Genomic DNA, 23,795 nt, shown 5'->3' with positions numbered 1-23,795 from the left:
ATGTTTTTAGCATGCGTCCAGTGTACAGTGCGAAGTACGGCACTGAAGAGATAGCAGCTCAGACTCGGTTACGGGATCATACGTCAACAAAAGGCAACAAAAAGAAGAAAGATACGTTTGCAGATTTCGATTATAGAATGAATGATGCGTGGGACGTTGATGAGGAAGAGTTGAACGCTATGGCTCTAAGTAAATTGCAGGAACGAGAACAATTAGCAATTCAGCAAGAGCTTAATGAAAGTGTTCATGATACCGGGCAAAATGATGCAAAAATCAAAGGTCAGGATTCTTTATAGATTACTAATTAAATTTTAGCTGTACTTTACATAACTTTTTATATTTTGTTATTCTGGTTTGTTGTAATTTAAAAATTAAGAAAAGACTAAAATACAATACACTGTACGTTATCGTCAACCATCAATCATAAATATTGATATCACTGTCTAACGCTCTGTCTACAGACTTACTAAACTTTATGAAAAATGTGATGTGCCCATATATGTACATGATGATGTCATATCACTACCATATTTGGGCATATTACTAGTACTATACTTGGGTACATCACCTGTTCTACCACCAGAACCATGGAGCAAGTGAAACTTGAACCCTTGGCTACGTCATTACGGTTCCACTGTCTAAACCACTTGGTGACTCACTCTTTCCAACTCGCCTTTTATCTTACCACCAACTTCAGTTTTCTAATAATAAATTCTTTTTTCACCGCCATCAGATCCTTCAGCAAGTTCAGAAACACTGACAGATGTAGCAATAATAAATGAACCCAGACCAACAAGCCCTATCAGGATATCGTCGGAACCAGTAGCAGACGTCGAATTGTCACGGCAACATAAGTTTGGTCTATTATTATCAGGTCCAAACACAGATTTAGGTTGGTAATACTTACAGAAATACATTTTTGTATTGGTTTAATATTACAATGTTACCATCTTTTGATTGAGATGTGGCTTCTGAACGGCATTTTGGGCCGTTCATTGGCTGCTGCATGGCCTGTCGTGTCATTCATGTGCTACTGAATGGCCAAAAAGTCAATGTGGTAGTGTCACCCTTTAAATTTGCATAGCACACAAAATAATTTGTACTTATTAATTTCTCTAGTACCAACAAATTACCTATTGCTACTAGCTACTATTACTTTGTGAATATATATGATAATATTAAATTACCATAGTAAATTCATGCAGCAGTATTTAATACAATAATCTAAATTTATTATAAGGAATTCTCCAAAGAGACATCAATCATTATAATAGCTGTAAAATATTATAATCTGAACCATTGTAGAGTTTAGCCAATCACTGACAAGCACTTCACTTGAAATGATTGCTAATATTGAGCATTGGGAATAGATTGCCATAGCTTTACTTTCCTAATTCCATTTTAATTCAATCTAAAGACTGAAAATAAAAAATAATCCAGATTGAAATGCTATTCTTAGAGCCAATTTTATAATTATGCTGGGCAGGGATTTTACCTAACCAGTCAGCCAAACAATTAATAAAATCTTGCATATGTATCGATAATAAAAGATAATTTTTTGTTTTATTTATTTATTTATTTTTATGAGAATTTATGCAGTTAGCTGCTTTTATCTGTAAATATGTTATCACTGATAATAAAATTACTACGGTAATTAAGTACCTACCCAACAAAAATATAGATTCTTGATAGTACTAAAATTTGACACTCACTCCCTAGACTTATCTAACTACACCCCTGTATATCCTATATCATTAGTTAGTATTACACTATCAAAATGTGAGGAAAAAATGTGATGTGCCCATATATGGACATGATGATGTCATATCACTCTCATATTTCGGAATATCACAACTATATTTGGGCACATCACACTTTTTTTGTCAAACTAGTTTGATAGTGTAGACAAGGCTTAAGAATGCCTTTCTATCTCTCCTGTAATGTTGCACTGCTGATTGTGTGTCCTCACATGATCACCAAATAATAAGGTCATTGTATATTTTTTATTATTTCAGAGGAATTAAGAAAACTCAGCTGGAAAGGAATACCAACGCATGTGAGACCAATGACTTGGAAAATTTTACTTGTAAATATAATATCTTTGTATACAATAAATAATGATGATAGAGTCAACTCTCCTAAAAATCGGGAAAATCTCCCAAAAACCAAATGGTCCTAAATTTATTAAAAATATATTCGAAAAACAGAATTTTAAAATTTGCAATTATTTAAAAAAATGTAACGTGTCCATATATGGACATGACGATGTCATATCACTACCATATTTGAGCATATCACTACCACATTTGGGCACATCACACTTTTGTTGTCAAAATAATTTGATAGTGTAGACAGAGCTTAACAAACAATATGTCAAAGTTTGTCTGATTCCTTTGGGATTTGGGAATCTCATTTTCAGATGACATTGATGTTACATTGTCTGCTTGTTTTTAAAATATTGGTTTTGAATCTATGATGCATGTATTAGAAAAGGGCAATTAGTACATACATACATCCTCAACTTACTCATTAGAATGGATGAAGTTTCTTAATTCAGGATGTAGCCAGAGAGTATTTTGATAGGTGTACTATTTCTTAGACGAGTTGTATTGTAAAATAACCTCTACTGTAGGCTGGGTGGAATAACTTTACATTACATCACATTTACATCCTTGAATTTGTAGTTTATTCTTCTAATTGTTCTTTAATTCTTTTCTCATTTTTTCTAAAATATTTAGGGATACCTACCAGCAAATATCGATAGACGAGATATTACTTTAGACCGAAAACGAAAAGAATATTTTAATTTTATCGAGCAGTACTATCACACAAAAACAGAACCTCACAATGAAGAAATGTTTCGACAGGTAATTACAGTAAGATGCGAATTATCATTTTGGTATCGGTTCCTCTTGTTGAATGTATTTTAAATTTATTAATATTAATATGTGAAAATTTATTTATTAAAGAAAAAGGGCACTCCGAGAGTGCAAAAGGCATATGAAAATTTAATGACGTGTTCCCATTCAGCTATGAAACCATCCTTTAAAATCTTATGAAAATCAGCAATTATTTTTTGATCCATTTGATTGATTTGTAATCCTGCTAACAAACACACTCGCTCGACTACGTAACCTCTCGTCATTCTGGTGGAGGTAATTAAAAAGTAGAAAGATTAAACAATATTTATTATGATTTTTTTAATAATATAGTAGAACCCCTATTTAGAGGATTATCGTTGGGTCCCAACAAAGTGTCCTCTTAAAAGGAGTGTCCTCTGAATAGTGAGGCATGTCCTAAAGAAAGAGTTTTACTGTTGAACTTTTTCACTAAATAATTTTTACTTAAAGTATTTTTTCTTGAAACAAAGTTAAATGTAAATGTTAGGCTTAGACAAATACAAATATGTTGTTTGATTATTTTTCTAAATTATTTGTGATGTTGGCCTCCGTGCAGATACACATTGATATTCCAAGGACCAATCCCCTCATTCCCTTGTTCCAGCAAGAGTTAGTTCAGCAGGTAAGTGTCTGGATAGAGTCTATCATCACAGGGTTGATTAAACTGTTTCTCCACGACAAAGCTGCTATTTTAAATGCTGAAAATAAATATTTTTATTTTTAGTTTACCTAAATTTTTCAATGATTTTCTTTATACCAATAAAATATTTGTATATATTTTGCACAAAAAATCAAAATTGAATATTTTTAAAATGCGCTTTCTTTTTCAATGTTACTTCTTTACTTACTTACTTCTACTTTACTTGCTAAACTTTTTATTTTTTCTTGCTTCTTAGTAAATTACCTTTAGGATCCCCTTTCCTTGGTATGTTTTCAAAATACTGTAATGTTGTAATTTTAACCAACTTCTAAATACTTTCCTGGGGACTTTCATTCACAACTTTCAACTACATAGCCTTTTCTCATTTTTCAAAGACTTAAGACAACATTTCTTATGCAAACTATTAAATTGTCTTCAACTCTCAAATTTCAGATAGTTTTCATGCAAAATAATCCTTGGACTTAAATGTGACCAGGTTTCATGTTTTAATTCATTCATTTAATCTTTTATTTTCGAATCTCTGGTCCATAGAAAGTAAAATTACATATAAATTAAAAAAAAAAACAACTTTACTGACTAATTACTACAAGACGACGCCTTACCATCTCAGGATGGCATTTTACCTGGAGAGCATCTTTGACTTATATAAGACGTTGTCTATAATCGTTGAGATTAAATTATTTTCACTTATCTATATGTACACATCAGGCCATATATATCGATTTTCATAAAAAGAAGGAATTCTACATTCTGTATTTTACAGTATTTTCAATTTTGGTTAATGTTATAAAAAAACTGTAAACTTTCACATATTATTCCAGCATACCAACCTAAAGTGTCTGTTTTCATTTCTTTTTTATATTTCTTATTTTTATTTTTTTTTTGGGCTTAGATGTTGTACAGTTTTAAAAAAAAATGTCTTTACTTTAGCAATTTTGTCATGGAGATATGGTAAATCTATACCCTAGATTTTTCAAATATATTGTATATTCTACAAATAGAGCATTTTCTTTTATTTTTGTTTGGTGGTGCTGTTTTCACAGATTCAGAAAGATATACCCCGAATGCCGCATCCGCTGTTACGTGAAGTAATTGTTCAAGAGGTAATTTATCCGTCCTGTTGTGGTACTGTCTATGAGGAGGAGAAAGGGTTGCTTAGCATCCATCTTCAAATCAATTCATATCTGTTAAAATCATTTTTGTAATAATATTTTGTTGAGTTCATTTTTTGTTTGTAATTTAGTTCCTATTGTAAATTTATTATTGCAGTAAGCAATATTGCCAAAATAAGCCAAAAACAAAATTAATTAGGTTATTGAATTGTAAAGTAAATAGCCATTGAAAATTCCTACCAATTTGTTGAGATTAAATAAAATTTCTAAAATAAATTCCCACAAACTTATTTATTTATATCTTTTTCAAAATATTTGATATTTTCTATTTCCAAATTAATTTTACTAAATTAATATTATAAGATATTTAATATGCAAAAAATATGAAAGAAGCTAAATTAATGTCATTTATATTGTGCTCGTAATATTGTTTGTCACTGTTGTCATTTATGCTCCATGATCTTATCATCACTACATTTTTTGTTAATTTTCTTTCATTATTCACCACACACATTTTTATAAATTCACATTTTGTTACTTCCCTCAATTAACCCTTACTCCTCCTTATCCTACACAGGAGCCTAAATGTACCCCACTTTGCATGCATGCTTGCTTTTTATATATATTTTTGGTGTTTTTGTTTTGTTTCACTAAATTTGTTATGTTATGTTTGTGTTTTAACAATAAAAAAAACACAATTAACCCGAAATATTGGACACAAAGATGGAGAATGTGGTAAAGTTTACGACAGCAAGTGATTTTATTTTGTTCAAAATTGTGGTTGAGGGTTCATCTTTTATTACATTTCTTAGTTCTTAATTTTTAGATTATTCTTAATTCATATTATTTTGTATACATGATAGGACACTGTAGTATCTTGGTTAAATATAATATGTTACACTCTCGCAAATAAAGTTCATAAAATGTACTACAGTCAACTCTCCCAATACCGGATTCTCCAAAAACCAGATACTCTCCCAAAACCAGACCCTTTCCCAAAACCAGACCTTTCTTGAGGTCCAAAAGGTCCCAAATTCTTTTTTACCATCAAAAACACATTCCAAATACCAGACTTTCCATAAAACCAGACTTATTAGACCAGCCCAAAGGTGTATTGGGAAAGTTAACTTTATTACTATACATGTATTTTACTATATATTCAATTGTGTTATTGTTTTGCTTGACGTATATTCAATATATTATTATTATTCAATATTCAATACTATTCAATATTATTTCAATACTTTTCTTAGATATTTGAAAGGATATTATACATTTGGGCAATCCGTCATCCAGCGAGCGGTTACGTCCAAGGAATCAATGATCTAGTCACACCATTTTTTGTAGTATTTTTATCTGAATATTTAGGTAAGTGTAACAAATGTAATTCTTTTTTTTTTGCATTGAGGAGAAACAGATAATGGATTCATAATCAAATTGTGGTTTAGACTGAATATTACACATACAACAAATGTCATCTTCCCTTAAAGTCCCTTTGTGCCGGGCTCAACCAAACGGCACTCATTTTTTAGTTAACTTCTTTAGTTAACTTTTTATGCCAACAAATTGCTACTACTAAATGTTGACGTTCTTGATGATCTTGTTTTCGCCAACAAATCGCAGTCCTCTACTAAATGTTCACGTTTTTGATGCTCTTGTTTTCGCCAACAAATCGCAGTCCTCTACTAAATGTTCACGTTCTTGATGCTCTTGTTTTCGCCAACAAATCGCAGTCCTCTACTAAATGTTCATGTTCTTGATGCTCTTGTTTTCGCCAACAAATCACAGTCATCTACTAAATGTTCACTTTCTTGATGCTCTTGCTTTCGCCAACAAATCGCAGTCCTCTACTAAATGTTCACGTTCTTGATGCTCTTGTTTTCGCCAACAAATCGCAGTCCTCTACTAAATGTTCACGTTCTTTATGCTCTTGCTTTCACCAACAAATCACAGTCCTCTACTAAATGTTCACGTTCTTGATGATCTTGCTTTCGCCAACAAATCGCAGTCCTCTACTAAATGTTCACGTTCTTGATGATCTTGTTTTCGCCAACAAATCACAGTCCTCTACTAAATGTTCACGTTCTTGATGCTCTTGCTTTCGCCAACAAATCACAGTCCTCTACTAAATGTTCACGTTCTTGATGATCTTGCTTTCGCCAACAAATCACAGTCCTCTACTAAATGTTCACGTTCTTGATGCTCTTGCTTTCGCCAACAAATCGCAGTCATCTACTAAATGTTCACGTTCTTGATGCTCTTGCTTTCACCAACAAATCGCAGTCCTCTACTAAATGTTCACGTTCTTGATGCTCTTGCTTTCGCCAACAAATCACAGTCCTCTATTAAATGTTCACGTTCTTGATGATCTTGCTTTCGCCAACAAATCGCAGTCATCTACTAAATGTTCACGTTCTTGATGCTCTTGCTTTCGCCAACAAATCACAGTCCTCTACTAAATGTTCATGTTCTTGATGATCTTGCTTTCGCCAACAAATCGCAGTCATCTACTAAATGTTCACGTTCTTGATGCTCTTGCTTTCGCCAACAAATCACAGTCCTCTATTAAATGTTCACGTTCTTGATGATCTTGCTTTCGCCAACAAATCGCAGTCCTCTACTAAATGTTCACGTTCTTGATGCTCTTGCTTTCGCCAACAAATCACAGTCCTCTACTAAATGTTCATGTTCTTGATGATCTTGCTTTCGCCAACAAATCGCAGTCATCTACTAAATGTTCACGTTCTTGATGCTCTTGCTTTCACCAACAAATCGCAGTCCTCTACTAAATGTTCACGTTCTTGATGCTCTTGCTTTCGCCAACAAATCACAGTCATCTACTAAATGTTCACGTTCTTGATGCTCTTGCTTTCACCAACAAATCGCAGTCCTCTACTAAATGTTCACGTTCTTGATGCTCTTGCTTTCACCAACAAATCGCAGTCCTCTACTAAATGTTCACTTTCTTGATGCTCTTGCTTTCGCCAACAAATCGCAGTCCTCTACTAAATGTTCACGTTCTTGATGCTCTTGCTTTCACCAACAAATCGCAGTCCTCTACTAAATGTTCACGTTCTTGATGCTCTTGCTTTCACCAACAAATCGCAGTCCTCTACTAAATGTTCACTTTCTTGATGCTCTTGCTTTCGCCAACAAATCACAGTCATCTACTAAATGTTCACTTTCTTGATGCTCTTGCTTTCGCCAACAAATCGCAGTCCTCTACTAAATGTTCACGTTCTTGATGCTCTTGCTTTCACCAACAAATCGCAGTCCTCTACTAAATGTTCACTTTCTTGATGCTCTTGCTTTCGCCAACAAATCGCAGTCCTCTACTAAATGTTCACTTTCTTGATGCTCTTGCTTTCACCAACAAATCGCAGTCCTCTACTAAATGTTCACTTTCTTGATGCTCTTGCTTTCACCAACAAATCGCAGTCCTCTACTAAATGTTCACGTTCTTGATGCTCTTGCTTTCACCAACAAATCGCAGTCCTCTACTAAATGTTCACTTTCTTGATGCTCTTGCTTTCGCCAACAAATCACAGTCATCTACTAAATGTTCACTTTCTTGATGCTCTTGCTTTCGCCAACAAATCGCAGTCCTCTACTAAATGTTCACATTCTTGATGCTCTTGCTTTCGCCAACAAATCGCAGTCCTCTACTAAATGTTCACTTTCTTGATGCTCTTGCTTTCGCCAACAAATCGCAGTCCTCTACTAAATGTTCACTTTCTTGATGCTCTTGCTTTCGCCAACAAATCGCAGTCCTCTACTAAATGTTCACTTTCTTGATGCTCTTGCTTTCGCCAACAAATCACAGTCCTCTATTAAATGTTCACGTTCTTGATGCTCTTGCTTTCGCCAACAAATCGCAGTCCTCTACTAAATGTTCACGTTCTTGATGCTCTTGCTTTCGCCAACAAATCACAGTCCTCTACTAAATGTTCACGTTCTTGATGCTCTTGCTTTCGCCAACAAATCGCAGTCATCTACTAAATGTTCACGTTCTTGATGCTCTTGCTTTTGCCAACAAATCACAGTCATCTACTAAATGTTGACGTTCTTGATGATCTTGCTTTCGCCAACAAATCGCAGTCCTCTACTAAATGTTCACGTTCTTGATGCTCTTGCTTTCGCCAACAAATCACAGTCCTCTACTAAATGTTCACGTTCTTGATGCTCTTGCTTTCGCCAACAAATCGCAGTCCTCTACTAAATGTTCATGTTCTTGATGCTCTTGCTTTTGCCAACAAATCGCAGTCCTCTACTAAATGTTCATGTTCTTGATGCTCTTGTTTTCACCAACAAATCGCAGTCCTCTACTAAATGTTCACGTTTTTGATGCTCTTGCTTTCACCAACAAATCGCAGTCCTCTACTAAATGTTCACGTTCTTGATGCTCTTGCTTTCGCCAACAAATCACAGTCCTCTACTAAATGTTCACATTCTTGATGCTCTTGCTTTCACCAACAAATCGCAGTCCTCTATTAAATGTTCATGTTCTTGATGCTCTTGTTTTCGCCAACAAATCGCAGTCATCTACTAAATGTTCACGTTCTTGATGCTCTTGCTTTCACCAACAAATCGCAGTCCTCTATTAAATGTTCATGTTCTTGATGCTCTTGTTTTCGCCAACAAATCGCAGTCCTCTACTAAATGTTCACGTTCTTGATGCTCTTGCTTTCGCCAACAAATCGCAGTCCTCTACTAAATGTTCATGTTCTTGATGCTCTTGCTTTTGCCAACAAATCGCAGTCCTCTACTAAATGTTCATGTTCTTGATGCTCTTGTTTTCACCAACAAATCGCAGTCCTCTACTAAATGTTCACGTTTTTGATGCTCTTGCTTTCACCAACAAATCGCAGTCCTCTACTAAATGTTCACGTTCTTGATGCTCTTGCTTTCGCCAACAAATCACAGTCCTCTACTAAATGTTCACATTCTTGATGCTCTTGCTTTCACCAACAAATCGCAGTCCTCTATTAAATGTTCATGTTCTTGATGCTCTTGTTTTCGCCAACAAATCGCAGTCATCTACTAAATGTTCACGTTCTTGATGCTCTTGCTTTCACCAACAAATCGCAGTCCTCTATTAAATGTTCATGTTCTTGATGCTCTTGTTTTCGCCAACAAATCGCAGTCCTCTACTAAATGTTCACGTTCTTGATGCTCTTGCTTTCGCCAACAAATCGCAGTCCTCTATTAAATGTTCACATTCTTGATGCTCTTGTTTTCGCCAACAAATCGCAGTCCTCTACTAAATGTTCATGTTCTTGATGCTCTTGTTTTCGCCAACAAATCGCAGTCCTCTACTAAATGTTCATGTTCTTGATGATCTTGCTTTCGCCAACAAATCGCAGTCATCTACTAAATGTTCACGTTCTTGATGCTCTTGTTTTCACCAACAAATCGCAGTCCTCTATTAAATGTTGACGTTCTTGATGATCTTGCTTTCGCCAACAAATCGCAGTCATCTACTAAATGTTCATGTTCTTGATGCTCTTGCTTTGCCAACAAATCGCAGTCATCTACTAAATGTTCACGTTTTTGATGATCTTGCTTTCGCCAACAAATCGCAGTCCTCTACTAAATGTTCACGTTCTTGATGCTCTTGCTTTCGCCAACAAATCACAGTCCTCTACTAAATGTTCACGTTCTTGATGCTCTTGTTTTCGCCAACAAATCGCAGTCCTCTACTAAATGTTCACGTTCTTGATGCTCTTGTTTTCGCCAACAAATCGCAGTCCTCTACTAAATGTTCACGTTCTTGATGCTCTTGCTTTCGCCAACAAATCACAGTCCTCTACTAAATGTTCACGTTCTTGATGCTCTTGTTTTCGCCAACAAATCGCAGTCCTCTACTAAATGTTCACGTTCTTGATGCTCTTGCTTTCACCAACAAATCGCAGTCCTCTACTAAATGTTCACATTCTTGATGCTCTTGTTTTCGCCAACAAATCGCAGTCCTCTACTAAATGTTCATGTTCTTGATGCTCTTGCTTTCGCCAACAAATCGCAGTCCTCTACTAAATGTTCATGTTCTTGATGCTCTTGCTTTCGCCAACAAATCACAGTCCTCTACTAAATGTTCACGTTCTTGATGCTCTTGTTTTCGCCAACAAATCGCAGTCCTCTACTAAATGTTCACGTTCTTGATGCTCTTGCTTTCACCAACAAATCGCAGTCCTCTACTAAATGTTCACGTTCTTGATGCTCTTGCTTTCGCCAACAAATCGCAGTCCTCTACTAAATGTTCACGTTCTTGATGCTCTTGCTTTCGCCAACAAATCACAGTCCTCTATTAAATGTTCACGTTCTTGATGCTCTTGCTTTCGCCAACAAATCACAGTCCTCTACTAAATGTTCACGTTCTTGATGATCTTGCTTTCGCCAACAAATCACAGTCCTCTACTAAATGTTCACGTTCTTGATGCTCTTGCTTTCGCCAACAAATCGCAGTCCTCTACTAAATGTTCACGTTCTTGATGCTCTTGTTTTCGCCAACAAATCGCAGTCCTCTACTAAATGTTCACGTTCTTGATGCTCTTGCTTTCGCCAACAAATCACAGTCCTCTATTAAATGTTCACGTTCTTGATGCTCTTGCTTTCGCCAACAAATCGCAGTCCTCTACTAAATGTTCACGTTCTTGATGCTCTTGTTTTCGCCAACAAATCGCAGTCCTCTACTAAATGTTCACATTTTTGATGCTCTTGCTTTCGCCAACAAATCGCAGTCCTCTACTAAATGTTCACGTTCTTGATGCTCTTGCTTTCGCCAACAAATCGCAGTCCTCTACTAAATGTTCACGTTCTTGATGCTCTTGCTTTCGCCAACAAATCGCAGTCCTCTACTAAATGTTCACGTTCTTGATGCTCTTGTTTTCGCCAACAAATCGCAGTCCTCTACTAAATGTTCACGTTTTTGATGCTCTTGCTTTCGCCAACAAATCGCAGTCCTCTACTAAATGTTCACGTTCTTGATGCTCTTGCTTTCGCCAACAAATCGCAGTCCTCTATTAAATGTTCACGTTCTTGATGATCTTGCTTTCGCCAACAAATCGCAGTCCTCTACTAAATGTTCACGTTCTTGATGCTCTTGCTTTCACCAACAAATCGCAGTCATCTACTAAATGTTCACGTTCTTGATGCTCTTGCTTTCGCCAACAAATCGCAGTCATCTACTAAATGTTCACGTTCTTGATGCTCTTGCTTTTGCCAACAAATCGCAGTCCTCTACTAAATGTTCACGTTCTTGATGCTCTTGCTTTCGCCAACAAATCGCAGTCATCTACTAAATGTTCACGTTCTTGATGCTCTTGCTTTCGCCAACAAATCGCAGTCCTCTATTAAATGTTCACGTTCTTGATGATCTTGCTTTCGCCAACAAATCGCAGTCCTCTACTAAATGTTCACGTTCTTGATGCTCTTGCTTTCACCAACAAATCGCAGTCATCTACTAAATGTTCACGTTCTTGATGCTCTTGCTTTCGCCAACAAATCGCAGTCATCTACTAAATGTTCACGTTCTTGATGCTCTTGCTTTTGCCAACAAATCGCAGTCCTCTACTAAATGTTCACGTTCTTGATGATCTTGCTTTCGCCAACAAATCGCAGTCCTCTACTAAATGTTCATGTTCTTGATGCTCTTGCTTTCGCCAACAAATCACAGTCATCTACTAAATGTTCACATTCTTGATGCTCTTGCTTTCGCCAACAAATCGCAGTCCTCTACTAAATGTTCACGTTCTTGATGATCTTGCTTTCGCCAACAAATCGCAGTCCTCTATTAAATGTTCACGTTCTTGATGCTCTTGCTTTCGCCAACAAATCACAGTCATCTACTAAATGTTCACTTTCTTGATGCTCTTGCTTTCGCCAACAAATCGCAGTCCTCTACTAAATGTTCACATTTTTGATGCTCTTGCTTTCGCCAACAAATCGCAGTCCTCTACTAAATGTTCACTTTCTTGATGCTCTTGCTTTCGCCAACAAATCGCAGTCCTCTATTAAATGTTCACTTTCTTGATGCTCTTGCTTTCGCCAACAAATCGCAGTCCTCTACTAAATGTTCACTTTCTTGATGCTCTTGCTTTCGCCAACAAATCGCAGTCCTCTATTAAATGTTCACTTTCTTGATGCTCTTGCTTTCGCCAACAAATCGCAGTCCTCTATTAAATGTTCACTTTCTTGATGATCTTGCTTTCGCCAACAAATCGCAGTCCTCTACTAAATGTTCATGTTCTTGATGCTCTTGCTTTCGCCAACAAATCACAGTCATCTACTAAATGTTCACATTCTTGATGCTCTTGCTTTCGCCAACAAATCGCAGTCCTCTACTAAATGTTCACGTTCTTGATGATCTTGCTTTCGCCAACAAATCGCAGTCCTCTATTAAATGTTCACGTTCTTGATGCTCTTGCTTTCGCCAACAAATCACAGTCATCTACTAAATGTTCACTTTCTTGATGCTCTTGCTTTCGCCAACAAATCGCAGTCCTCTACTAAATGTTCACATTTTTGATGCTCTTGCTTTCGCCAACAAATCGCAGTCCTCTACTAAATGTTCACTTTCTTGATGCTCTTGCTTTCGCCAACAAATCGCAGTCCTCTACTAAATGTTCACTTTCTTGATGCTCTTGCTTTCGCCAACAAATCGCAGTCCTCTACTAAATGTTCACGTTCTTGATGCTCTTGCTTTCGCCAACAAATCACAGTCCTCTACTAAATGTTCACGTTCTTGATGCTCTTGCTTTCGCCAACAAATCGCAGTCCTCTACTAAATGTTGACGTTCTTGATGATCTTGCTTTCGCCAACAAATCGCAGTCCTCTACTAAATGTTCACGTTCTTGATGCTCTTGCTTTCGCCAACAAATCACAGTCCTCTACTAAATGTTCACGTTCTTGATGCTCTTGCTTTCGCCAACAAATCGCAGTCCTCTACTAAATGTTCATGTTCTTGATGCTCTTGCTTTTGCCAACAAATCGCAGTCCTCTACTAAATGTTCATGTTCTTGATGCTCTTGCTTTCGCCAACAAATCGCAGTCCTCTACTAAATGTTCATGTTCTTGATGCTCTTGTTTTCGCCAACAAATCGCAGTCCTCTACTAAATGTTCATGTTCTTGATGCTCTTGTTTTCACCAACAAATCGCAGTCCTCTACTAAATGTTCACGTTTTTGATGCTCTTGCTTTCACCAACAAATCGCAGTCCTCTACTAAATGTTCACGTTCTTGATGCTCTTGCTTTCGCCAACAAATCACAGTCCTCTACTAAATGTTCACATTCTTGATGCTCTTGCTTTCACCAACAAATCGCAGTCCTCTATTAAATGTTCATGTTCTTGATGCTCTTGTTTTCGCCAACAAATCGCAGTCATCTACTAAATGTTCACGTTCTTGATGCTCTTGCTTTCACCAACAAATCGCAGTCCTCTATTAAATGTTCATGTTCTTGATGCTCTTGTTTTCGCCAACAAATCGCAGTCCTCTACTAAATGTTCACGTTCTTGATGCTCTTGCTTTCGCCAACAAATCGCAGTCCTCTACTAAATGTTGACGTTCTTGATGCTCTTGCTTTCGCCAACAAATCGCAGTCCTCTATTAAATGTTCACATTCTTGATGCTCTTGTTTTCGCCAACAAATCGCAGTCCTCTACTAAATGTTCATGTTCTTGATGCTCTTGTTTTCGCCAACAAATCGCAGTCCTCTACTAAATGTTCATGTTCTTGATGCTCTTGCTTTCGCCAACAAATCGCAGTCATCTACTAAATGTTCACGTTCTTGATGCTCTTGTTTTCACCAACAAATCGCAGTCCTCTATTAAATGTTGACGTTCTTGATGATCTTGCTTTCGCCAACAAATCGCAGTCATCTACTAAATGTTCATGTTCTTGATGCTCTTGCTTTGCCAACAAATCGCAGTCATCTACTAAATGTTCACGTTTTTGATGATCTTGCTTTCGCCAACAAATCGCAGTCCTCTACTAAATGTTCACGTTCTTGATGCTCTTGCTTTCGCCAACAAATCACAGTCCTCTACTAAATGTTCACGTTCTTGATGCTCTTGTTTTCGCCAACAAATCGCAGTCCTCTACTAAATGTTCACGTTCTTGATGCTCTTGTTTTCGCCAACAAATCGCAGTCCTCTACTAAATGTTCACGTTCTTGATGCTCTTGCTTTCGCCAACAAATCACAGTCCTCTACTAAATGTTCACGTTCTTGATGCTCTTGTTTTCGCCAACAAATCGCAGTCCTCTACTAAATGTTCACGTTCTTGATGCTCTTGCTTTCACCAACAAATCGCAGTCCTCTACTAAATGTTCACATTCTTGATGCTCTTGTTTTCGCCAACAAATCGCAGTCCTCTACTAAATGTTCATGTTCTTGATGCTCTTGCTTTCGCCAACAAATCGCAGTCCTCTACTAAATGTTCACATTCTTGATGCTCTTGTTTTCGCCAACAAATCGCAGTCCTCTATTAAATGTTCACGTTCTTGATGCTCTTGCTTTCGCCAACAAATCGCAGTCCTCTACTAAATGTTCACGTTCTTGATGATCTTGCTTTCGCCAACAAATCGCAGTCCTCTACTAAATGTTCACGTTCTTGATGCTCTTGCTTTCGCCAACAAATCGCAGTCCTCTACTAAATGTTCACGTTCTTGATGCTCTTGCTTTCGCCAACAAATCACAGTCCTCTATTAAATGTTCACGTTCTTGATGCTCTTGCTTTCGCCAACAAATCACAGTCCTCTACTAAATGTTCACGTTCTTGATGATCTTGCTTTCGCCAACAAATCACAGTCCTCTACTAAATGTTCACGTTCTTGATGCTCTTGCTTTCGCCAACAAATCGCAGTCCTCTACTAAATGTTCACGTTCTTGATGCTCTTGCTTTCGCCAACAAATCACAGTCCTCTACTAAATGTTCACGTTCTTGATGCTCTTGCTTTCGCCAACAAATCGCAGTCCTCTACTAAATGTTCACGTTCTTGATGCTCTTGCTTTCACCAACAAATCGCAGTCCTCTACTAAATGTTCACGTTCTTGATGCTCTTGCTTTCACCAACAAATCGCAGTCCTCTATTAAATGTTCATGTTCTTGATGATCTTGCTTTCGCCAACAAATCGCAGTCATCTACTAAATGTTCACATTCTTGATGCTCTTGCTTTCACCAACAAATCGCAGTCCTCTACTAAATGTTCACGTTCTTGATGATCTTGCTTTCGCCAACAAATCGCAGTCATCTACTAAATGTTCATGTTCTTGATGCTCTTGTTTTCGCCAACAAATCACAGTCATCTACTAAATGCTCACGTTCTTGATGATCTTGCTTTCGCCAACAAATCGCAGTCCTCTACTAAATGTTCACGTTCTTGATGATCTTGCTTTCGCCAACAAATCACAGTCCTCTACTAAATGTTCACGTTCTTGATGCTCTTGCTTTCGCCAACAAATCGCAGTCCTCTACTAAATGCTCACGTTCTTGATGATCTTGCTTTCGCCAACAAATCGCAGTCCTCTACTAAATGTTCACGTTCTTGATGATCTTGCTTTCGCCAACAAATCGCAGTCCTCTACTAAATGTTCACGTTCTTGATGCTCTTGCTTTCGCCAACAAATCGCAGTCCTCTACTAAATGTTCACGTTCTTGATGCTCTTGCTTTTGCCAACAAATCGCAGTCCTCTACTAAATGTTCACGTTCTTGATGCTCTTGTTTTCGCCAACAAATCGCAGTCCTCTACTAAATGTTCACGTTTTTGATGCTCTTGTTTTCGCCAACAAATCGCAGTCCTCTACTAAATGTTCACGTTCTTGATGCTCTTGCTTTCACCAACAAATCGCAGTCCTCTACTAAATGTTCACGTTTTTGATGCTCTTGTTTTCGCCAACAAATCGCAGTCCTCTACTAAATGTTCACGTTCTTGATGCTCTTGCTTTTGCCAACAAATCGCAGTCCTCTACTAAATGTTCACGTTCTTGATGCTCTTGTTTTCGCCAACAAATCGCAGTCCTCTACTAAATGTTCACGTTTTTGATGCTCTTGTTTTCGCCAACAAATCGCAGTCCTCTATTAAATGTTCACATTCTTGATGCTCTTGCTTTCGCCAACAAATCGCAGTCCTCTACTAAATGTTCACGTTTTTGATGCTCTTGTTTTCGCCAACAAATCGCAGTCATCTACTAAATGTTCACGTTCTTGATGCTCTTGCTTTCGCCAACAAATCGCAGTCATCTACTAAATGTTCACATTCTTGATGCTCTTGCTTTCACCAACAAATCGCAGTCCTCTACTAAATGTTCACGTTCTTGATGATCTTGCTTTCGCCAACAAATCGCAGTCATCTACTAAATGTTCATGTTCTTGATGCTCTTGTTTTCGCCAACAAATCACAGTCATCTACTAAATGCTCACGTTCTTGATGCTCTTGCTTTCGCCAACAAATCGCAGTCATCTACTAAATGTTCACGTTCTTGATGCTCTTGTTTTCGCCAACAAATCGCAGTCATCTACTAAATGTTCATGTTCTTGATGCTCTTGTTTTCGCCAACAAATCACAGTCATCTACTAAATGCTCACGTTCTTGATGCTCTTGCTTTCGCCAACAAATCACAGTCCTCTACTAAATGTTCACGTTCTTGATGCTCTTGTTTTCGCCAACAAATCGCAGTCCTCTACTAAATGTTCACGATCTTGATTCTCTTGCTTTCGCCAACAAATCACAGTCCTCTACTAAATGTTCACTTTCTTGATGCTCTTGCTTTCGCCAACAAATCGCAGTCCTCTACTAAATGTTCACGTTTTTGATGCTCTTGCTTTCGCCAACAAATCGCAGTCCTCTACTAAATGTTCACGTTCTTGATGCTCTTGTTTTCGCCAACAAATCGCAGTCCTCTACTAAATGTTCACGATCTTGATTCTCTTGCTTTCGCCAACAAATCACAGTCCTCTACTAAATGTTCATGATCTTGATTCTCTTGCTTTCGCCAACAAATCGCAGTCCTCTATTAAATGTTCACGTTTTTGATGCTCTTGCTTTCGCCAACAAATCACAGTCCTCTACTAAATGTTCACGTTCTTGATTCTCTTGCTTTCGCCAACAAATCGCAGTCCTCTACTAAATGTTCATGATCTTGATTCTCTTGCTTTCGCCAACAAATCGCAGTCCTCTATTAAATGTTCACGTTTTTGATGCTCTTGCTTTCGCCAACAAATCACAGTCCTCTACTAAATGTTCATGATCTTGATTCTCTTGCTTTCGCCAACAAATCGCAGTCATCTACTAAATGTTCACGTTTTTGATGCTCTTGTTTTCACCAACAAATCGCAGTCCTCTACTAAATGTTCACGTTCTTGATGCTCTTGCTTTCGCCAACAAATCACAGTCCTCTACTAAATGTTCATGTTCTTGATGCTCTTGTTTTCGCCAACAAATCGCAGTCCTCTACTAAATGTTCACATTCTTGATGCTCTTGCTTTCGCCAACAAATCGCAGTCCTCTACTAAATGTTCATGTTCTTGATGCTCTTGTTTTCGCCAACAAATCGCAGTCCTCTACTAAATGTTCACGTTCTTGATGCTCTTGTTTTCGCCAACAAATCGCAGTCCTCTACTAAATGCTCACGTTCTTGATGCTCTTGTTTTCGCCAACAAATCGCAGTCCTCTACTAAATGTTCACGTTCTTGATGCTCTTGCTTTCGCCAACAAATCGCAGTCCTCTACTAAATGTTCACGTTCTTGATGCTCTTGTTTTCGCCAACAAATCGCAGTCCTCTATTAAATGTTCACATTCTTAATGCTCTTGCTTTCACCAACAAATCACAGTCCTCTACTAAATGTTCACATTCTTAATGCTCTTGCTTTCACCAACAAATCACAGTCATCTACTAAATGTTGACGTTCTTGATGCTCTTGCTTTCACCAACAAATCACAGTCCTCTATTAAATGTTGACGTTCTTGATGATCTTGCTTTCGCCAACAAATCGCAGTCATCTACTAAATGTTCACGTTCTTGATGCTCTTGCTTTCGCCAACAAATCGCAGTCCTCTACTAAATGTTCACGTTCTTGATGCTCTTGCTTTCGCCAACAAATCGCAGTCATCTACTAAATGTTCACATTCTTGATGCTCTTGTTTTCGCCAACAAATCGCAGTCCTCTACTAAATGTTCATGTTCTTGATGCTCTTGTTTTCGCCAACAAATCACAGTCCTCTACTAAATGTTCACGTTTTTGATGCTCTTGTTTTCGCCAACAAATCACAGTCCTCTACTAAATGTTCACGTTCTTGATGCTCTTGCTTTCACCAACAAATCACAGTCCTCTACTAAATGTTCACATTCTTGATGCTCTTGTTTTCGCCAACAAATCGCAGTCCTCTACTAAATGTTCACGTTCTTGATGCTCTTGCTTTCGCCAACAAATCGCAGTCCTCTACTAATGTTGACGTTTTTGATGCTCTTGCTTTCGCCAACAAATCACAGTCCTCTACTAAATGTTCACGTTCTTGATGCTCTTGCTTTCACCAACAAATCGCAGTCCTCTACTAAATGTTCACGTTCTTGATGCTCTTGCTTTCGCCAACAAATCGCAGTCCTCTACTAAATGTTCACGTTCTTGATGCTCTTGTTTTCGCCAACAAATCGCAGTCCTCTACTAAATGTTCACGTTCTTGATGCTCTTGCTTTCACCAACAAATCGCAGTCCTCTACTAAATGTTCACGTTCTTGATGCTCTTGTTTTCACCAACAAATCACAGTTCTCTACTAAATGTTCATGATCTTGATGATCTTGCTTTCGCCAACAAATCGCAGTCCTCTATTAAATGTTCACGTTCTTGATGCTCTTGCTTTCACCAACAAATCGCAGTCCTCTACTAAATGTTCACGTTCTTGATGATCTTGCTTTCGCCAACAAATCGCAGTCCTCTACTAAATGTTCACGTTCTTGATACTCTTGCTTTCACCAACAAATCGCAGTCCTCTACTAAATGTTCTTGATGCTCTTGCTTTCGCCAACAAATCGCAGTCCTCTACTAAATGTTCACTTTCTTGATGCTCTTGTTTTCGCCAACAAATCGCAGTCCTCTACTAAATGTTCACGTTCTTGATGCTCTTGCTTTCACCAACAAATCGCAGTCCTCTACTAAATGTTCACGTTCTTGATGCTCTTGCTTTCGCCAACAAATCGCAGTCCTCTACTAAATGTTCACGTTCTTGATGCTCTTGTTTTCGCCAACAAATCGCAGTCCTCTACTAAATGTTCACGTTCTTGATGCTCTTGCTTTCACCAACAAATCGCAGTCCTCTACTAAATGTTCACGTTCTTGATGCTCTTGTTTTCACCAACAAATCACAGTTCTCTACTAAATGTTCATGATCTTGATGATCTTGCTTTCGCCAACAAATCGCAGTCCTCTATTAAATGTTCACGTTCTTGATGCTCTTGCTTTCACCAACAAATCGCAGTCCTCTACTAAATGTTCACGTTCTTGATGATCTTGCTTTCGCCAACAAATCGCAGTCCTCTACTAAATGTTCACGTTCTTGATACTCTTGCTTTCACCAACAAATCGCAGTCCTCTACTAAATGTTCTTGATGCTCTTGCTTTCGCCAACAAATCGCAGTCCTCTACTAAATGTTCACTTTCTTGATGCTCTTGTTTTCGCCAACAAATCGCAGTCCTCTACTAAATGTTCACGTTCTTGATGCTCTTGTTTTCGCCAACAAATCACAGTCCTCTACTAAATGTTCACGTTCTTGATACTCTTGCTTTCACCAACAAAACCATCTTGTGTAGTTTCATTCTAATTTGTATAACTTTTTTTCAGGTGATAATGTAAAGCGGGTTGAAGATTACGACGTAAAGCAACTCAACGGTGACAAACTTAGAGTAATAGAAGCTGACACGTTTTGGTGTATGAGCAAACTACTTGATGGCATTCAAGACAACTACACATTTGCTCAACCTGGCATTCAAACCAAAGTGAAACAGCTGGAGGAGTTAATTAAAAGAATAAATGGTAATTATAGTGTGTGTTGAGTGTTTGCAGTACTTGTACTCTTTCTTGTCGTGTGTTTGCAGTAGCTGTGCTCTTACTTGGCATGCAAGTGTTTGCAGTAGCTGTACTCTTACTTGGCATGCGAGTGTTTGCAGTAGCTGTGCTCTTACTTGGCATGCGAGTGTTTGCAGTAGCTGTGCTCTTACTTGGCATGTGAGTGTTTGCAGTAGCTGTGCTCTTGCTTGGCATGCGAGTGTTTGCAGTACCTGTGCTCTTACTTGGCCTGTGAGTGTTTGCAGTAGCTGTACTCTTAATTGGCCTGTGAGTGTTTGCAGTAGCTGTGCTCTTGCTTGGCATGCGAGTGTTTGCAGTACCTGTGCTCTTACTTGGCCTGTGAGTGTTTGCAGTAGCTGTGCTCTTACTTGGCCTGTGAGTGTTTGCAGTAGCTGTACTCTTACTTTGCCTGTGAGTGTTTGCAGTAGCTATGCTCTTACTTGGCCTGTGAGTGTTTGCAGTAGCTGTGCTCTTACTTGGCCTGTGAGTGTTTGCAGTAGCTGTGCTCTTACTTGGCCTGTGAGTGTTTGCAGTAGTTGTGCTCTTACTTGGCCTGTGAGTGTTTGCAGTACTGTACCTTGGCCTGTGAGTGTTTGCAGTAGCTGTACTCTTGGCCTGTGAGTGTTTGCAGTAGCTGTGCTCTTGGCCTGTGAGTGTTTGCAGTAGCTGTACTCTTACTTGGCCTGTGAGTGTTTGCAGTAGCTGTACTCTTACTTGGCCTGTGAGTGTTTGCAGTAGCTGTGCTCTTACTTGGCCTGTGAGTGTTTGCAGTATCTGTACTCTTACTTGGCGTGTGAGTGTTTGCAGTAGCTGTACTCTTACTTGGCCTGTGACTGTTTGCAGTAGCTGTGCTCTTACTTGGCATATGAGTGTTTGCAGTAGCTGTACTCTTACTTGGCCTGTGAGTGTTTGCAGTAGCTGTACTCTTACTTGGCCTGTGAGTGCTTGCAGTAGCTGTGCTCTTAATTGGCCTGTGAGTGTTTGCAGTATCTGTACTCTTACTTGGCATGTGAGTGTTTGCAGTAGCTGTACTCTTACTTGGCATGTGAGTGTTTGCAGTAGCTGTGCTCTTACTTGCTGTGTGAGTGTTTGCAGTAGCTGTACTCTTACTTGGCCTGTGAGTGTTTGCAGTAGCTGTGCTCTTAATTGGCGTGTGAGTGTTTGCAGTAGCTGTACTCTTACTTGCTGTGTGAGTGTTTGCAGTAGCTGTACTCTTACTTGGCCTGTGAGTGTTTGCAGTAGCTGTACTCTTAATTGGCCTGTGAGTGTTTGCAGTAGCTGTGCTCTTACTTTGCCTGTGAGTGTTTGCAGTAGCTGTACTCTTACTTGGCGTGTGAGTGTTTGCAGTAGCTGTACTCTTACTTGGCATGTGAGTGTTTGCAGTAGCTGTGCTCTTGGCATGCGAGTGTTTGCAGTAGCTGTGCTCTTACTTGGCCTGTGAGTGTTTGCAGTAGCTGTACTGTTACTTGGCCTGTGAGTGTTTGCAGTAGCTGTGCTCTTACTTGGCATGCAAGTGTTTGCAGTAGCTGTACTCTTACTTGGCATGCGAGTGTTTGCAGTAGCTGTGCTCTTACTTGGCATGCGAGTGTTTGCAGTAGCTGTGCTCTTACTTGGCATGTGAGTGTTTGCAGTAGCTGTGCTCTTGCTTGGCATGCGAGTGTTTGCAGTACCTGTGCTCTTACTTGGCCTGTGAGTGTTTGCAGTAGCTGTGCTCTTACTTGGCCTGTGAGTGTTTGCAGTAGCTGTACTCTTACTTTGCCTGTGAGTGTTTGCAGTAGCTATGCTCTTACTTGGCCTGTGAGTGTTTGCAGTAGCTGTGCTCTTACTTGGCCTGTGAGTGTTTGCAGTAGCTGTGCTCTTACTTGGCCTGTGAGTGTTTGCAGTAGTTGTGCTCTTACTTGGCCTGTGAGTGTTTGCAGTACTGTACCTTGGCCTGTGAGTGTTTGCAGTAGCTGTACTCTTGGCCTGTGAGTGTTTGCAGTAGCTGTGCTCTTGGCCTGTGAGTGTTTGCAGTAGCTGTACTCTTACTTGGCCTGTGAGTGTTTGCAGTAGCTGTACTCTTACTTGGCCTGTGAGTGTTTGCAGTAGCTGTGCTCTTACTTGGCCTGTGAGTGTTTGCAGTATCTGTACTCTTACTTGGCGTGTGAGTGTTTGCAGTAGCTGTACTCTTACTTGGCCTGTGACTGTTTGCAGTAGCTGTGCTCTTACTTGGCATATGAGTGTTTGCAGTAGCTGTACTCTTACTTGGCCTGTGAGTGTTTGCAGTAGCTGTACTCTTACTTGGCCTGTGAGTGCTTGCAGTAGCTGTGCTCTTAATTGGCCTGTGAGTGTTTGCAGTATCTGTACTCTTACTTGGCATGTGAGTGTTTGCAGTAGCTGTACTCTTACTTGGCATGTGAGTGTTTGCAGTAGCTGTGCTCTTACTTGCTGTGTGAGTGTTTGCAGTAGCTGTACTCTTACTTGGCCTGTGAGTGTTTGCAGTAGCTGTGCTCTTAATTGGCGTGTGAGTGTTTGCAGTAGCTGTACTCTTACTTGCTGTGTGAGTGTTTGCAGTAGCTGTACTCTTACTTGGCCTGTGAGTGTTTGCAGTAGCTGTACTCTTAATTGGCCTGTGAGTGTTTGCAGTAGCTGTGCTCTTACTTTGCCTGTGAGTGTTTGCAGTAGCTGTACTCTTACTTGGCGTGTGAGTGTTTGCAGTAGCTGTACTCTTACTTGGCATGTGAGTGTTTGCAGTAGCTGTGCTCTTGGCATGCGAGTGTTTGCAGTAGCTGTGCTCTTACTTGGCCTGTGAGTGTTTGCAGTAGCTGTACTGTTACTTGGCCTGTGAGTGTTTGCAGTAGCTGTGCTCTTACTTGGCATGCAAGTGTTTGCAGTAGCTGTACTCTTACTTGGCATGCGAGTGTTTGCAGTAGCTGTGCTCTTACTTGGCATGCGAGTGTTTGCAGTAGCTGTGCTCTTACTTGGCATGTGAGTGTTTGCAGTAGCTGTGCTCTTGCTTGGCATGCGAGTGTTTGCAGTACCTGTGCTCTTACTTGGCCTGTGAGTGTTTGCAGTAGCTGT

General features: G+C 39.0%; 1 protein-coding gene across 3 annotated transcripts in view; it reads left to right on the top strand.

Annotated features, from left to right (window-relative positions):
• Window positions 1–23,795, top strand: part of LOC144855428 (TBC1 domain family member 22B-like) — a 33,916-nt gene that overhangs the window by 3,835 nt on the left and 6,286 nt on the right. The window contains exons 2-8 of one of the 3 annotated variants that reach the window (XM_078713285.1): window positions 11–279; window positions 734–892; window positions 2,016–2,086; window positions 2,739–2,876; window positions 3,457–3,522; window positions 5,927–6,041; window positions 20,511–20,702. In XM_078713285.1, coding sequence (XP_078569411.1) covers window positions 11–279; window positions 734–892; window positions 2,016–2,086; window positions 2,739–2,876; window positions 3,457–3,522; window positions 5,927–6,041; window positions 20,511–20,702 — 1,010 coding nt within the window. Of the gene's footprint in view, window positions 1–10; window positions 280–733; window positions 893–2,015; window positions 2,087–2,738; window positions 2,877–3,456; window positions 3,523–4,604; window positions 4,665–5,926; window positions 6,042–20,510; window positions 20,703–23,795 lie in introns of all 3 variants that reach the window. The other 2 variants (XM_078713287.1, XM_078713286.1) reach the window with 2 other exon arrangements.

This window comes from Antedon bifida, chromosome 11 (genome assembly GCF_963402885.1).
Source record: "Antedon bifida chromosome 11, ecAntBifi1.1, whole genome shotgun sequence".
NCBI lineage: Eukaryota > Metazoa > Echinodermata > Crinoidea > Comatulida > Antedonidae > Antedon > Antedon bifida.
Note: the sequence above shows the minus strand (reverse complement) of the source record. Positions and strands in the feature narration are given on the sequence as shown.